We start from the raw sequence: 16,047 nt of genomic DNA, 5'->3' as shown, positions 1-16,047 counted from the left end.
AACAACAGAGTTCTTTTGAATGGTTGGCAAAACATCTTTACGAAAAGAAGAGAAAAAGGTTCGAGTTGTGTAAACTACTCTAAGCATAGTAGCTGGAAAACAACGTTGAGTAGCAGAAGAAATCCTTTCAACAATATGAAGGCCAACAGGACCCAACCATGGTAATTTTAGATAAATGGGACAACGTGATGGACCAATATGTTTACCACTATTAAATGTAGTAATTTTACGTTCAATAGTAGATTTTATTATATTAATAAGTTGAGTATAAATAGGTGTGCCGATCAATATTCCGATGGGTGGTTTTCTGTTCTATACAGTGCGAGGTCGAACTATCATCTCAATATTATTGAGGCGTTAGTTATTAACAACTCTCGACCTAGCCTGTGTAGACAAAAGATTCTGAAACATCAGTTGGAGATATTCATTGATTTAAAACCACCTGAACAGTGAGATATTTTTTCCCCCCCACTGTTCTTCCAACTGAAACCAAAATTCCCTTCTTCCCTCATTCGTTTTCTTAGTTTTTAATTTATCATTCTGACGTTTCCTCTTAGAGGGTCAGACGATAAGGCCTTAAGGAAATTTTAAAAATTTTAATAATTTCACCTGCCCATTTCTTGTTTTTTGGTATTTAAATTAAATTATGTTTCCTCTGAAATTTCTCCTTCCATTTTGCTGTACCAAAAATTTACTTACATATATATATATATATATATATATATATATATATATATATATATATATATATATATGTGTGTGTGTGTGTGTGTGTGTGTGTGTGTGTATGTGTGTATATATATATATATATATGTGTGAAGGAATTTAAGAGAATATAAGATAAATATTGATATTAATGAATTTATTTTCCAGTTCAATAAAGCAATAGCTTTATAAAGAAATATAAAATTTAAACGTTCCTTATATATAACGGGTACACCTATATTGATCTTATTTTGTGTTAAATTTTCAGATCATGATGTTATAATCATAAGATCCCTCTGTGTAGACGTTTAAAAAAATGTTAATTTCAACTGCATTTCTCATTGTTAACGTTGGCCGTGTGGTTTGTTCCTTAATAATAGAGTCAGAGATAGCTTCGTGACTAGGTCCGAATCTCCTGACCAGCTGTAATCGTAACTTACTGCACTGATGATTCCCAAAAGGATGAAACACTAGTGTCTCTAGCTATTAAAAATAAAAATAATTATAGCAATAACCCCTTTAAGAAGTCGGTTTCTATTGCTGAGCACTCTAAGTTGAAATTAAAGTACATCATTTAAGCTCACATGTGCAGATTATGATGTTATGATCGTAATAATTATATACATGCGTGTGTGTGTGTTTTTCTAAGTTAGGTCTATTTTTATGTTTATAGAGTTATCCAGGAGACACTCCTAAACTAATAAACCGTTTATTAGAAATTTTGGAAAACAACTGCTAGACGAGAGGAATCAAAATGTTAGGTTACGGGTTAAAAAGCGAATTTTGAAACTCTTTGTGCAAAATTAAAATGCCCCTGACATTTGTAGATTGTAATAACAGGCATTATACCTCAGCCAATAAATATTTGCAAATTTCAAGCTTTTTTCAGTAATTTAAAGCGATTTATTATTATTATTATTATTATTATTATTAGCAGGAGCTGTTATACAGGTAATCGAATATCTCTTCTTGAAAATAACCTATGGTGTTCCCTAGAAGCTGAGTAGCAACAAGTCTCCACAGATTTTCCAGTAGTCTCCACCTCTTTCGATAACATTTGCAAATAAATTTACATTATCGCAACAGCCGATTACCATTGATTTCTCGCAGGCAGCGGCCATTGGTCTCCCCGAGATTTGAGTGACAAGAAGCCTCCTCAAGGTTTCAGTTCTCTTCGCACTTGTCCAGCCGAGGTTTGGTCAATGCTCTCTCCTCGGTCTTTCCACCCACCCTTGACCCTTCTCGACTATTTGACATGACTCTTTTAGAGGGGGGCGGTGATGGGCAATGGGGGATGGGAAAGGGTATAGCGAACTTGTAGATATTAAGGTTCAAATGTTCTTGGTTTCATGTAACGCTTCTTCATGTTTTGCCTCTGCAGCAGTTTGTCTGGCCCACGCATATGGCTCATGTGCATTAGTTTCCGCATCCAAGGGGTTTCCTTAATATTTCAGCTGTTTTCATTATTGTTGTTCGTTGTATCTTTCCAGCCATTCCTCTGATTCCAATTTCTCCCATTCTTTTTTCAAAGTTTTCGGAATTGTTTCTAGCGCTCCTACGATTATAGGTATTATCTTTATTTTCTTCATCATCTATATCCCTTTCAGCTCTATGGCTAGCTCTGTGTATTTGCTCCGTTTCTCCTTTTCTTTGATATTCACCCTGTGGTCAGCTGGGACAACAAAGTCTACTTGACAAGACTTTTCTTTCTTGTTAATTATTACGACATCCAGTCTTCTTGTTTGGATGGGTTTGTATGTTTGTATGTCCATGTCCCATAGAACTTTGTGATTCTCGTTTTCAAGTACTGTTGCCGACTTATGCTTGTACCATTTGTCTGTGCGTTCGAGATGTAGTTATTTGCACAATTCCCAGTGTACTGCCCTTCCCACTTGGTCGTGCCTGTTCTTGTATTTCTTTTGGATCAGTTTGCTGCATTCACTTACTATATGGTTTATCGTTTCGTCTCTTTGCCCACAGAGTCTTCATTTGCTGTTTGTTTGTGTTTTGTCAATCTTTGCTTGGATGCGATTGGTTCTTATGGAGTTATTTTGTGCTGCAGCTATTAGGGATTCAGTTTCTCGGTTTATGTGTCCTTTTCGCATCCATGTCCAAGTGCATTATCTTTATCTGTTGTCATTCTTATGAATCTTCTCTGTAGTTGGTTCTCTTCCCATGTTACTTTTCTCGTCTTATCTTTTGTTTCTCTGTTTTCTGTTTTGTTGATTTTTTCAGTGTCTCTCGCTGCCATAATTATCTTTTCAATATTTTGCATTATGTATTTTTTCTAATCCTTTTTTTTGTGTCATTAACACAGTATCTATACACACCAGTCCTCTCCCACCGCCTTTACTTTTCGCATAGAGTCAGTAAACACCGTCTTTTGGGTGTAGTGCATTATGCATGGTCATGAGTTTCCTGGTCTTCTGATCTAGCTGTCTCAGTTCTTCTTTAGTCCACCCTACGAACGGTCAAGAGTATCTTACTAGTGATACTGCCCATGTATTTATATCTTTTATTAGGATTCTGCTATATAATTTCGTTTTTAGGAGTTTTCTTGTTCTCCTGAGATATTCCTTTCCAATTCTCTTTTTCATTTCTGTTGCTTTGATAGTGTCTGCTTCCAGAATTCCCAAGTATTTATAGGCATCCTGTTGCCCTAGTGCTCTCATCTCCGTTTGGTTGGTTAGTTCCATGCCTTCTGTCGTCTCTAGTTTTCCCTTTCTTATAACTAAGTAGTGTGCACGTTTTCATACCAAATTCCTTTTGAACTGGCTGAAGATCCTGGTGGTGCTTACAAAAAGTTCCAGATCGTATTATTATTATTATTATTATTATTATTATTATTATTATTATTATTATTATTATTATTTACTCCGATGAAGTAACATTCCCTGAATTTCATATTCTTTTTAAGACCACTTAAGCTTAAACGTCAAACTTTTAGATATTGTCTAGAATCAAAATCGCGTGACAAATTCTGGCACAAATATATCTAAAGTGGTTGGGAGTAATCTAAATTTTAATAGACAGGCTAGTATTGAAAACAATGAATATATATTTCTAAAATCGGCCTTCACTCGAACCAAGTATATGATCGTGTCATAGAGACACAAATATATTTAAAGTAGTTAGGGGGGGAATCTAAATTTCAATGCGTCAGATTTAAGGATTTCTAAGAAGAGGCTAGTAATCCACTAAGTAGGTTACTCATAGAAAGTTGAAAATCTTGCTTATAGAAAATCATATTAGATTTAAAATAAGTCATGTTATTTCGATATTATTCAGCTATTGGGTTATGCCGAATAAACTTATGGAAGGTGTTAATGTTGATCATATATTTTATTGGGTAAATTTAAACATTTTTAAACGGCAACATAAATTGCCACACAGAAGCCGATCAGCCACCTAACGTATGGATGCAAGATCCTTCTAGCCGATGGTCATTACACTGCCCTCCACAGCAAAGTATGTAGATACTTACACAGGAAGATCTGTGAAGAGATGCAACTAGACAGGTCGTCGAACATCTGGGAACATGATCCACCACCGATAACATCAAATGGAAAAGTGACAGTGTTCTACGACAAAGACATACAGGCGGGTAGATACATAAAAGACAAGGCTATTAAACCAGATATAGTAATATGGAACAAGCCTGAAAGAACTGCCCTCATTATCAATGTCACAGTTCCAAATGACTTTGGCCTTAATAGAGCTGAACGGGAAAAGATAACAAAATATCAGGACCTAAAAAATGATCTAAAAACAACATGGTCTCTGAAAGAAAGAAATATTCTACCGGTTGTGACGGGAGCAACTGGCCTAATAAAAAAGAACCTTCAGGAATACTTAGAAGCAATCCCTGGAGGACCAAGCTATAAGAAAATACAGATAGTAGCCATAAAGGGAACAGCATCAAGTGCTCGTCCGAGCTCCAATCTCTGTTCCCCCTCGCCAATCCTTCATGATAAACACCCGTCTAGCTAAAACCACTGTCAGTAATTTCCCCCACTCTTTAGCTGTGCCTAAATCAAAACGTAGATTCCATGAACATAGCTTTTTTCTGAGAAATGCACGCCTGTGGAATTCTCTTCCGTTTGCCTGTTTCCCACCTGACTACAACTTGGACGTCTTCAAGTCCAACATAAACAAATTTCTGATTTATCGCCCCCTTAAGTAAGACGCTTTATCAAATCTCCAATACCAACTATTACTACGATATTATCCCATTGATTATTGTACACAAAATAACCTTATCCCCGAGTGGCTTATGGACCTTGATAAGTGGTGATCCCCACGTAAAAAAAAAACAAAAAAAAAATGTGTCTATTCTTAAAAAAGCCCTCGGATGTAAATTTAAATTGTAACAGAATCAAGTGTTAGCTCCAGGAGGGAACCCCTTGATCTCTTCAAACTAACAAAAGTAAAATAAAAAAAAGAGCAGTGTGCGTGTACCACTTGACATTCAGCTGTAAGGTTCTGCTGGGAGACGGCTACTATACAATACGACACAATAGAGTGTGTAAATATATCCACTGGACAATCTGTAAAATGTTTAATATCAAATGTAGCAGCAAGTCCTGGCAACATGTTTACCAGAAAGAACAGTTGGAAATAAGTCATTCACCATCCATTATTACTATACAATTCCTATAGTTACGTACGATGTGCCTTAAGATTCAATAATTTTTTCGTATGGGCACTTTTATTGGTAGTACACATATGAAACACTAGTCCCCTTTGAAGTAATCTCCTCCGGCTGCAATGCACTTGTTGTATCGTTCCAGTAACTTCTGGAAGGCCCCATGGAAGTCCCCTTGTGTTAGCGTGTCAATGACCCTCGTCACAGACTCTTTCATCTACTCAATTGTCTCATAACCACAGCCTCTAAGGATGTCCCTGAGCTTAGGGAATAACCAAAAGTCACAGGGAGCAAGGTCTGAACTATAAGGAGGGTGAAGAACTGTCTTGATGCCCATCTTGGTCATGACGTCGTCTTTCTTTCTGATCTTCTCTAAGCAGCCTTAGGACAAACTTTGCGCAAATTTTCCGCATCTTCAGTTTCTTGCGAATATTTGTGTTTACAGTTTCCACACTGACATCAAATTGTGCACTTTTTTTCTCTAGAGACACACGATGGTCCTTAAACATGAAATTCTTTATTTGGCCAATCAACTCTCACAATCAATAGTGTTCTGACCTCCTTACTCCTCCCATACTTCTCATCATACCTCACAAACTCCCCGCCTTCCTTGAATCTCTTATGCCACTCAAAAACTGATGCTTGATCCATGCAAGGTGGTGCAAAAGCAATCTGAAGCATTCCATACGTTTCTGTGGCATTTTCCAAATGACTAAGTCTATATACATTAGTATATATTTTTATAGTCTCGTTTTATTCTTTTTTTGATACTTTATATAAGCTCGAAAACAATGTTGAGCTTTGCATTATTAAAGAATCAACCTTATTCTTATTCTTTTATTCCTTCAAACACACACACACACACACACACACACACACACATATAAGCTTTTTAAACATCTCTATAACAGGCATGAGAGGAAAACAAATGAACACATATCTAAGGACATGGCAAAACCCTAGAGGATGACCTCCAATCTGTAGTGGAATGGGGACAAAAATGGATGGTCACATTCAATGCTGCCAAGACTAAGCTTGTTTTCTTCAATAATTACAAGAAACCTTCTCTACCACCAATAGCAATGGCCAAGAACATATTACCTGAAAGTACTTCTTTTAAACTCCTCGGCCTAACGTTTACAGGGAACAGGAACTGGAGTAGATACATTGAGAACATTGCCAAGGCTGCTGCAAGGAAGGTGAGCTTTCTCTACCATGCTAGAAAATTACTTGCGCCTGTACTTCTATAAGGTCACCATTCGCCCACGTATGGAGTACTGTTGTCATATTTGGGCTGGTGCATCTGCTGCTTGTCTCTCACTCCAGGACAGGGTTCAAAAGAGAGTCGCCAACCTGATAGGTCCTGAACTGTCATCTAGGCGTATACCTCTGTCCCATCGACGAAATGTTGCATCCCTCTCTCTGTTCTACAAATACTTTAATGGTGAATGCTCTGGCGAACTACAAGCACTTGTACCTCCTCGATGTAACTACCGCCGACAAATCCGACTGGCAACTAAGTCCCACCCCTTCACAGTAGAGATCCCTAGGTGTAAGAAGGTCTTCTACTCCAATAGTTTCTTCTCCAGAACTGCGGGTCTTTGGAACTCCCTTCCGGGATTCTGCTTTCCCAACTGTACTGATATGCAGAAGTTCAAGTGCAATGTGAACAGACATCTTGCTGCTCATCTCCCTTCATAGTGCCCCTGCAAATTATGTCCCCGATAGTAGCTCCCTACTTCAAAGTGGCACTGTGTCTTGTTTGGGGTAAAAATTGAATAATAAAAAAAAGATATTAGTGTTTTATACTTACGCAGTCATCAGTGTAAAAAGTGATAATTACTATCGCTTGGAAGATTCATGCTATGTCACAAATTCATGCTATGTCGACGGGCATACATAGTAAACAGTGAGAGAGTATTCAACGATCGAAAGTCACAATGTCGCTAAAATTGACCGATTCTTTTAAATTCCCTAAATAATATTTTGAAAATAAATATTATCAATTAATTTCATACATGCGTGTGTGTATATATATATATATATATATATATATATATATATATATATACACACACACACACATATATATATATATATATATATAATTGGAGATTGCTATTTTTCAAACTTTGTTGGCTGATGAGGTCTCTAGTTACTAAATACTAGAAGACCGAAACATGCTCATGACTGTGCAGCAACAAATACTGCTTGTGTAAAGACAAATTGAAAGTATATATATATATATATATATATATATATATATATATATATATGTGTGTGTGTGTGTGTGTGTGTGTCCTAGCTTCCGTCTGTCTTGATAGACTACAGATACCAACTGTAAGGGTACCTGCGCGTGGTATTTTTTGTAGCAAGAGTTGCGCAATCTTCAACCACACCTCTCTAGATTCGGCATTGTTTAATAACAGTGGTAAGTGGAGATTCAGGACAACTGGAAACAATGCCGAAATAAGCGGAGAGCAAAGAAAGCGCATAGAATTCCTAAATGGTCGCGCATCTCAACATGGCTTAACTTCGGTGATCTGATAAGTACGGGTGCATCAACGTGATTATGCCTTGAAGTTGCTAAAAAACTGGACCTCTAGATTACCCGTATACGTGCGAGCTGAGGGGGAGGGCTTATGCTCAAAATTTTATTCAATTTATATATGCCAAAAATTGATGCATATATATATATATATTCTCGGTTGAGAAGGCCTTCCCTCTGTAAACAGAAGGAATGCCTCTTGGGTTTGAGCGTGATTAGTCTCTAGGATCTTCGAGTCATATAACGTTGCTGTATTTTAATAGTTTTCTTTTTTATTTTCCCATACATAACGTAACGCAACGTGATTTTATTTGTACATATTTTCGATTCCCATTCGTGTTTTTTTTAATTCTCCAAAACAAATCCCACTATATAGCTTCGATAAAGCGAGGGCGAAACCGGTCAGCTGACACCCCATTATTTTGTTCTTTTCTCCTCTTCACCCCGCTAACTTTATTTTAAACGTCTTCCGTTTATGATTGCGTTATATGTGTGTGTGTGTGTGTGTGCATATCTATATATATATAAAAGTGAAAGTGTCTGTGTGTGTGTCTGTGTACATTTCCCTACGCAATAACTCTATCAATTTTTAGTCTACAGACTCGAAATTTGATATACAGGGTACTGAGATTTGGAAAAATCGATGTGGTCGGTTTTCGGACAGAAATTTAGCGATTGAGGGGTCAAAGTTCAGCGATTTGACCTTTGAGAACTCTACCAAACTCCTCCGACAATTTTGGGTCTACGCCCTTGAAATTTTAGATATAGGTTCCTTGGACATGGATCTAACTTAATAATTGATTTGAGCCCAAAACAATAAATGTTAAGAGGTCATAATAGGGGTCAAAGTTAAAAATAATTGATTTCTGCGGTCTCTTCCAAATTACTCAGACAATTTCTGGTCTAAATATTTGAAATTTTATATAAAGGTTATTCAGAGATAGGGCAAGCTTTTTCATCAGTTTGGGTCGAAAATTTTTAGTTACCAATATATAAATGTATGTATGTATGTCTGTTTGCATGTCTGCTTTGAACTTTCAATAGAGGCGACGGATTTTACCAAGATCAGTACCGTTTTAAAGTTCGACAAATATCGAAAAATTGGCTAAAAACATTAATATCTTCCCCTTCAACTAGGCACTTTTCTACAGGTGGGGGGGGGTCACATTTTCGCCGATATTTTTGAAAGTTATCCTCTCCTTTAGATTGTCTAGCCTTAATTTAAAAAAAATATCGCTTCCGGTTTGGCGGTGGTCGTAACAGCAAAAACGTTAAGTTTTACCTCGTTGTTTTCCTCCTTTGCGGTACGAGTTTGAGCCTGCCTTCCTACTACCACTTTTTTTTTTTTGCTCAACATACACATCCAAACACCCGGGCAACGCCGGGCTGAAATGCTAGTATATATATATATATATATATATATATATATATATATATATACATGCATATGTATATATGCACGCACACACACACACACACACACACGCACACACACACACATATATATATATATATATATATATATATATATATATATCTATCTCACGTTGAATATACGGAATATGTCTACCTAGTTGACTGTTACCGTATATATATAGTCATCCACATACAGTACTGTTTCGCTGTTTCACAGCTCATCAGTGCGGCTAAACAGATCGAAACCCGACCGCCCAAATCACAGTCAAGGCTTCTCACCATTGCGCTATACGGCTGATGCTGCGTGGGTAATGAATAGACGGTATATATATTCACACACACACACACACACACACACACACACACACACACACACACACACACACACACATATATATATATATATATATATATATATATATATATTTTTATTTTTTTTTTTTTTATTACATTTTCACCCCAAACAAGGCACATTGCCACTTTAATGTAGGGGGCTACTATCAAGGGAAACATCTACTGGGGTACTATGTAGGGATTAGGGCAGCGAGATGTTGGTTCACGTTGCACTTGAACTTATGCATGTCAGTACAGTTGGGGAAGCAGTGACCTGGAATGGAATTCCAAAGTCTAGCAGTTCTGGGGAAGAAACTACTGGAGTAGAAGGATCTTTTACATCTAGGGATCTCTACAGTGTGGGGGTGGGATTGTGTAGCTTGTCGGGTCTGTCGAGGGTGTTCACGTCGTGGGGGCACAAGTGCTTGCAGTTCTTCAGAGCATTCACCATTATAATACTTGTAGAACAGGCAGAGGGATGCAACGTTTCGACGATGGGACAGAGGCTGAAGTTTTGATGCCAGTTTAGGGCCTATCAGATTTGCGACTCTCTTTTGAACCCTGTCAAGGAGCGAGAGACTAGTAGCCGATGCACCGGCCCAAATATGACAGCAATACTCCATACATGGGCGAATAGTGGCCTTATAGAGGTACATGATACTTTCGGGTGTTAGAAGTTTTCTAGCACGGTAGAGAGAGCCCACCTTCCTCGCAGCGGCCCTGGCAATGCCCTCGATGTAATTGTTCCAGCTCATGTTTCCTGTGAACGTTAGGCCAAGGAGCTTGAAAGACGTACTCTCAGCTAAAGAGTTGTTGGCCATTGCTATAGGTGGTAGAGAAGGTTTCTTGTAATTATTGAATGAAACCAGTTTTGTCTTGGTGGCATTGAACGTTACCATCCATTTTTGTCCCCATTCCACTACTGATTTGAGGTCATCCTCTAGTGTTTCTGCCATTACTTTAGATATATGTTCATTTGTTTTCCTGTCGTGCCTGCTATAGAGTGTGGTGTCATCAGCATATATACCCATCTCAGAGGCAGTTTTGTCGGGGAGGTCATTTATGAATATCAGGAACAGCAGAGGACCAAGGATAGATCCCTGGGGCACTCCCGCATTTATATTATATTGTTTAGACGTACGACCGTCGAGGACAACCTGGATTTTTCTCTTATCTAAGAAGGATTTAATTATGTTAAGTATTCTACCAGTGATACCGTAAGATCTAATCTTCCTGAGGAGACCCTCATGCCATACCCTGTCAAAAGCCTTAGATATATCTAGAGCTACCGCTCTGCCCTCTCCCGCTTTGTCCAGTGAATGGTATATGCGTTCAGAGATTACAGTGAGGATGTCTGCCGTGGAACGGGCTTGTCTAAATCCATATTGATGGTCGGTCAGAAGTTTAGCATCTGTAAGGTGCTGGACTAGAGCATGGTTAATTAAGGTTTCAAATATTTTGGCAAAAAGTGGGAGGAGGCTAATAGGGCGATAATTTAATGGGTCAGTTCTTTCGCCAGAATTCTTGAATACTGGTACAACAGAAGCAGTTTTCCAACAGCTCGGAAAGCAAGATTCATTAAGGCATTTGTTGTAGAGTTTGGAGAGAACTGGAGCTACTTCGGCTGAGCACTTTTTTAATAGCACAGCTGGGATGAGGTCGGGTCCACATGCTTTGGAAGTGTCAAGGTTTTTTATGATAGCATGCACCTGAGCAGGGGTGATTTCCAGATCGTCTAGCGTGGCGTCTGTCCGCATAGGAAAGTCGGGTAGGGGGTGGTTTAGAGGGTCCAGTGTAGAGTTGGAGGCAAACCGACTGGCAAGCATGTTAGCCTTCTCGGTTGCTGAGCAAAGAACCTCGTGATTGTTGGTTAGTGGGGGAATTGTTGATTGCCCATTATTTACTACACTGTTGTAGATTTTCCAGAAGTCACGAGTTCCTAATTTTTGTGCTTCGATGCGTTTTGTAGTGGTTTCCGTAAATTCCCTCTTAGCTGTCGCTATTTCTTTCTTAACGTTACTTCTAGCTTCTATGTACTTTTGTCTGTTTGAACTGGACTTATGTCGGTTAAACCTGCGGAATGCATGCTGCCTTTGAGCAATGGCAGTTGCGCAAGTCGAAGTAAACCATTGGGGAGAGTGGGGCTTGCTATAGAATTTCCGCATGGGAACATGCGCTTCGATTGCAGTTTTGAACCATTCAGTGGTCTCAGTTGCACACTGTTCAGCAGGAAGAGAAAAAATATTTCCCCATGGGGCGTCTCTGATAAGATCTCTGATAGCTTCCCAGTCAGCCTTTTTATAATATCTCGTTGTTTTGAGCACTGGCTCTTCAGTTTTGGGTCTGGAGTTTAGGGCGATTTCAACCATTATTACCGCATGATCAGCGTTCCCAAGTGGGCTGTCGGCTTTCGTTACACAATCATCAGGAACTGTGGTCAAAAACAGATCTAATAGTGATGCGTGTTGCTCTTCCTGATCAGGGAAGCGGGTTGGGAAAGTAACAATTTGCGATAGGGAGTGAGATACAGAGAAGCTATGAGTTGCGCTGCCTGCTGCATCTGTATAAGTAGAGAATCCAAGCCAGTTTTTGTGATGGACATTAAAGTCACCAAATACATGTACTTGGGCGCTAGTGTCAAAGGAGAGTGCTGTGTCTATGCTGTCAGATACTTTGTTTATTATGGTGCAGTCTTGGGTCGAGGGAGAGCGGTAGAGAAAGTAAAAGTAGCTAATGTTGTGTTGCATGATAAGTCTAAAGCACATAAAAGCTTGATCATCTGTTTCTAGGTTTGTTTCTCTAGTCAAGGGAAGGGTATTACGAATGTAAACTCCAAGTCCGTGCATATGTCTGTCAGAGTCCTTACGGCAGAGTGGGAGATATCCAGGCATGTTAAAGTAGTTAGAGGGGATGGAGGAGTGTAGGTTAGTCTCACTTAGTGCTAAGATATCCGGGTTATTTGTTAGGAGAAATGCTTCAACATCAGCTAAGTTAGTTCTAAGCCCACGGATATTTGTGAATGCAAGCCTCAAGGGAGGAGGCAAGTTGGATTTGTTTGTCCCTAAGCCTGGTTTAAGCTTGTTTTTAGATTGTACTGTCATCATGTTTTTTAACGAGTTTCAGTTGGGTTAGGGGAAGCCGAACAGGAGGTTATGCAGAATATCACACATGCATCACAAGTAGACCATCAGCTGACCCTCCATCAACTAGGACTGTGGCCTCAGGAAAGCCCACCGGGGATGAGTGCAGGGTCCCTTTCCATGCGCGCCATGGCACTGCAAACAACCCGATATTATTCAACTGTTGATGGAGCAGCCGCTCTAAGCGCTACCAAAGAGTTAGGGCTCCTGTACTACCAGTCGGAAACAGCAGCCAGTAACTGTCAATCCGGTACCCTCAACCCATCAGAGGAAGGTCAACCCAATCTAATTGCTCAGGCATATGTGGTACTCAAGCATTCTCAAGTGCCCAGCTTAAGGACTGGGGTGTGTCGGGAGTGGGGGAAACGGCGTTCATTGCCCTAGACAAGAAACAAGATCTACCAATGGGTGTTTCTGTCGAATCACTGTGATAGTATCTCTGCGCCTGACTAATAGGCAAAGAAGGAGTATGGAAGCCGGGCGATAGGCAGGACCTATCTACTCCTTAAGCAATTTAGGTATTGCAAACCGGTAATTTGTTTGAGTCACCAGCTCTAGGAAGGTTGTCATCCAAGACTGAAGAGGCCTCCCTCCTCTCTGGTTTAGTTTCAGAGTTTTCCTTCTCCTAGACGGATGATCTGGAAGATTCACTGGGTCCGTCACCACTGAGAGGGTTTGCTCCGCGCCTGGGTTCTAATCCAGGTATTTCTGCGACCCCGCGAGGTTAGTTAATGTTATTGGGTTAGTTTGTAGGGGTTATATCTGCTAATAGTTACACTCCTCAAAGTGGATTAGGGATATTGTTATTTCATTGTTAGTGGATAAAGGGGTTGAGTAGTGCTCATGCAGTGTAAGCAACTATGATTGTAAGGAGGCTTGTTAGGAGATAATGTGGTTTGAGGCTTACACTTTTGTTTATATTTTTTATTATATTTTTTTTTTTTTTTTTTTTTTTTTTTCCTTTTTTATTTTTTTTTTATTTATTTATTTATTTTTTTTTTTTTTTCATGTGAGCTTGGGTCTAGTATAATATTAAAGTGTGAGTAGGTGTTAAGAATTGAACCACGAGTTGTGCCAAAACTATATTTTAGATGATAGCAGGGCATGAGATGCGAGTGCAGTATAGTACGGGTAAAACAGTAAGTTTTGAGTCATGTGTAATTTGGTAAATAGATATATGGGCTGGTTTTAGTAGGTGCGAATTAGTACAAAACGGAGTGAAATGTAAGAGTTAAGTGGCGGTTTGGTGGGAAAGGAGCAGATTGTTAGCCTTCAAGGGATAGGGGTTATTAATTTACAAGAAACAGATCTACATTAGGATTTAGAGTGGCAGGTAATTTTTTTTTTTTTTTTTTTTTTTTTTTTTTGCGCATGCAGGCTAGACAGGTAATCGTCTTGGAGGTAAAAATGTATATTGGGATTCCGTAGCTAGCAGTTAGATGTTTGTTCCAGTTACAAGAACTGGTTCATGGTGGATCGGAATTCCGTATTTCGTATTTATAGGAAGACATTAAAGTAACGCAGAGAGCATAGCATCCACTCAGGAAGAACAGCTCTAGTATCACAGCTAAGATACTGCATATTTAGGAACGAATACTAAAAGTTAAATTAGGTGGCACTTTTTTTTTTTTTTTTGCACCTTACCATGGCTGTTACTATTAAGTATTGTACTTAAATAAAGTTCTTCTGTCATCTAAATAAGCTAAATAGGGATTCCCCCTCCGCATTACTACGTCGATGTGACATGGCAAAAAAGAAATTAGTCAGGAAATTGTTTTTAAAATAAGTGAATCAAGAAGGGTCAAGATGTCTGAGAAATAAGATAAAAATTACATCGAGAAAAAACAAAAAATAAATAACAAAATAAATAAATAAAATAAAATAAAATAAAATAGAAGGGTTAGATTTGTTTGGTTTAAAAAGGATAGAATAAAATATAAGAAGATAAAGTGTGCAAAGAAAATACAAAAAAAATGTACTTAGCTAAAAATTAGATTTCGGTGTGGTGGAAAATGGATCTCTTCGACCACCATGCAGGTGCCGCTAAGCGAATTTTAACCTTACTGTGCCGGGTCATTGGGGTAGGGGGGGGGCACTCCTTACATTTGTGGTCGTTAGTGAGCTTTCCCTTCTTTGAGGAGGAAAGGAAAGAAAACCAATATTCTGCTTATATATTTTGAATAGATCCTGAACTTCGTAACATTTAGATTTTACAACAGTAACTTGGCCAGGCATGAATTAAATTAAAAAAACTGGGCAATTAAGCTGAAAAGAAATATAGAAGCTAATATATATATATATTACGTTGACTATACGGAATATGTCTACCTGCAAAAATGTTTTCCTTTTGTTGTAGTTCACTGTTACCAGTTTTAACGCTCGTAATTTGTACGCATTGCATGAGTATTCTCCCTCATCCACCAGCCGATGAGTTGTCGGTAATTGAACTCTCTTTCCTCCCGAGAAAAAAAAAAAAAAAAAAGATCCCGCTTCTCTTACTGTTGTGACGCTTGCAACAAGACAAAAAAAAAACGCGCCAACAGGTGTTAGCGATTGACAGGTCTGATGATAAAAGAAGAGCGCGCAGATCATATAGAAATACAATGATGTGGAAAGCTCATATTGATAGGCAGACTTCATTATATATAGCAGGCCGCCTGGCATTGCCCGATCGTAAAATACGCTTAAATATGATATTTTAATTAATGCAGATTTCGTATTTATTATTATACTAGAAGTTCAGCCGGCTTTGCCCGGGACCTATGTTCTGTTCATAACTTTATGTGCATATGTATATATATATTAAAAAGTTTTACTCATGTCCAGGTAACCTACATCTAAAATTTCAAGTGTTTAGACCAAAAATTGATGGAGGAGTTTGGTCCAGTTGAAAAGGTCAACTCTTTCAACTTTTACCTGTTGGCAGCCAAATTTTCGCCCCAAAACCGATTTAAAAGTTTGCCGTATGTCTGAATGTCCTTTATGTAAAATTTCAAATGTTTAAACCCGAAATTGGCTGTATAGTTTGCTAGAGACCTCAAAGGTAAAATCTTTTGAACTTTGACCCCTTGGCAGTTAATTCTTCGGCCAAAAAAAAAAAAATACGATTAAAATGCCTGCCCCATGTCTGAATAAACTTTATGTAGAATTTCAAATGTTTAGACGAAGAATTGGCTTAGTAATTTGCTAGAGACCGCAGAGGTCAAATTGTTTAACTTTGACCTCAATTTTGACCCCTTAACATTTATCGTTTTGGACTC

The 16,047-nt window shown here is 38.5% G+C and overlaps 1 protein-coding gene across 1 annotated transcript in view; it reads right to left on the bottom strand.

Moving 5' to 3' along the window:
• The window catches only part of LOC145263876 (homologous-pairing protein 2 homolog), a 197,314-nt gene extending 182,051 nt beyond the window's left edge, over nucleotides 1-15,263 (bottom strand). The window contains exon 1 of the mRNA XM_080120956.1: nucleotides 15,116-15,263. Within this exon, the coding sequence (XP_079977082.1) occupies nucleotides 15,116-15,188 (73 nt within the window). The 5' untranslated portion in view covers nucleotides 15,189-15,263. The remainder of the gene's footprint in view (nucleotides 1-15,115) is intronic.
• Between the last annotated feature and the right edge of the window lie 784 nt (nucleotides 15,264-16,047).

This window comes from Euprymna scolopes, chromosome 39, assembly GCF_053919585.1.
Source record: "Euprymna scolopes isolate OS-2025 chromosome 39, ASM5391958v1, whole genome shotgun sequence".
Taxonomy (NCBI): Eukaryota; Metazoa; Mollusca; class Cephalopoda; order Sepiida; family Sepiolidae; genus Euprymna; species Euprymna scolopes.
This window is presented reverse-complemented; position numbering and strand designations above follow the sequence as displayed.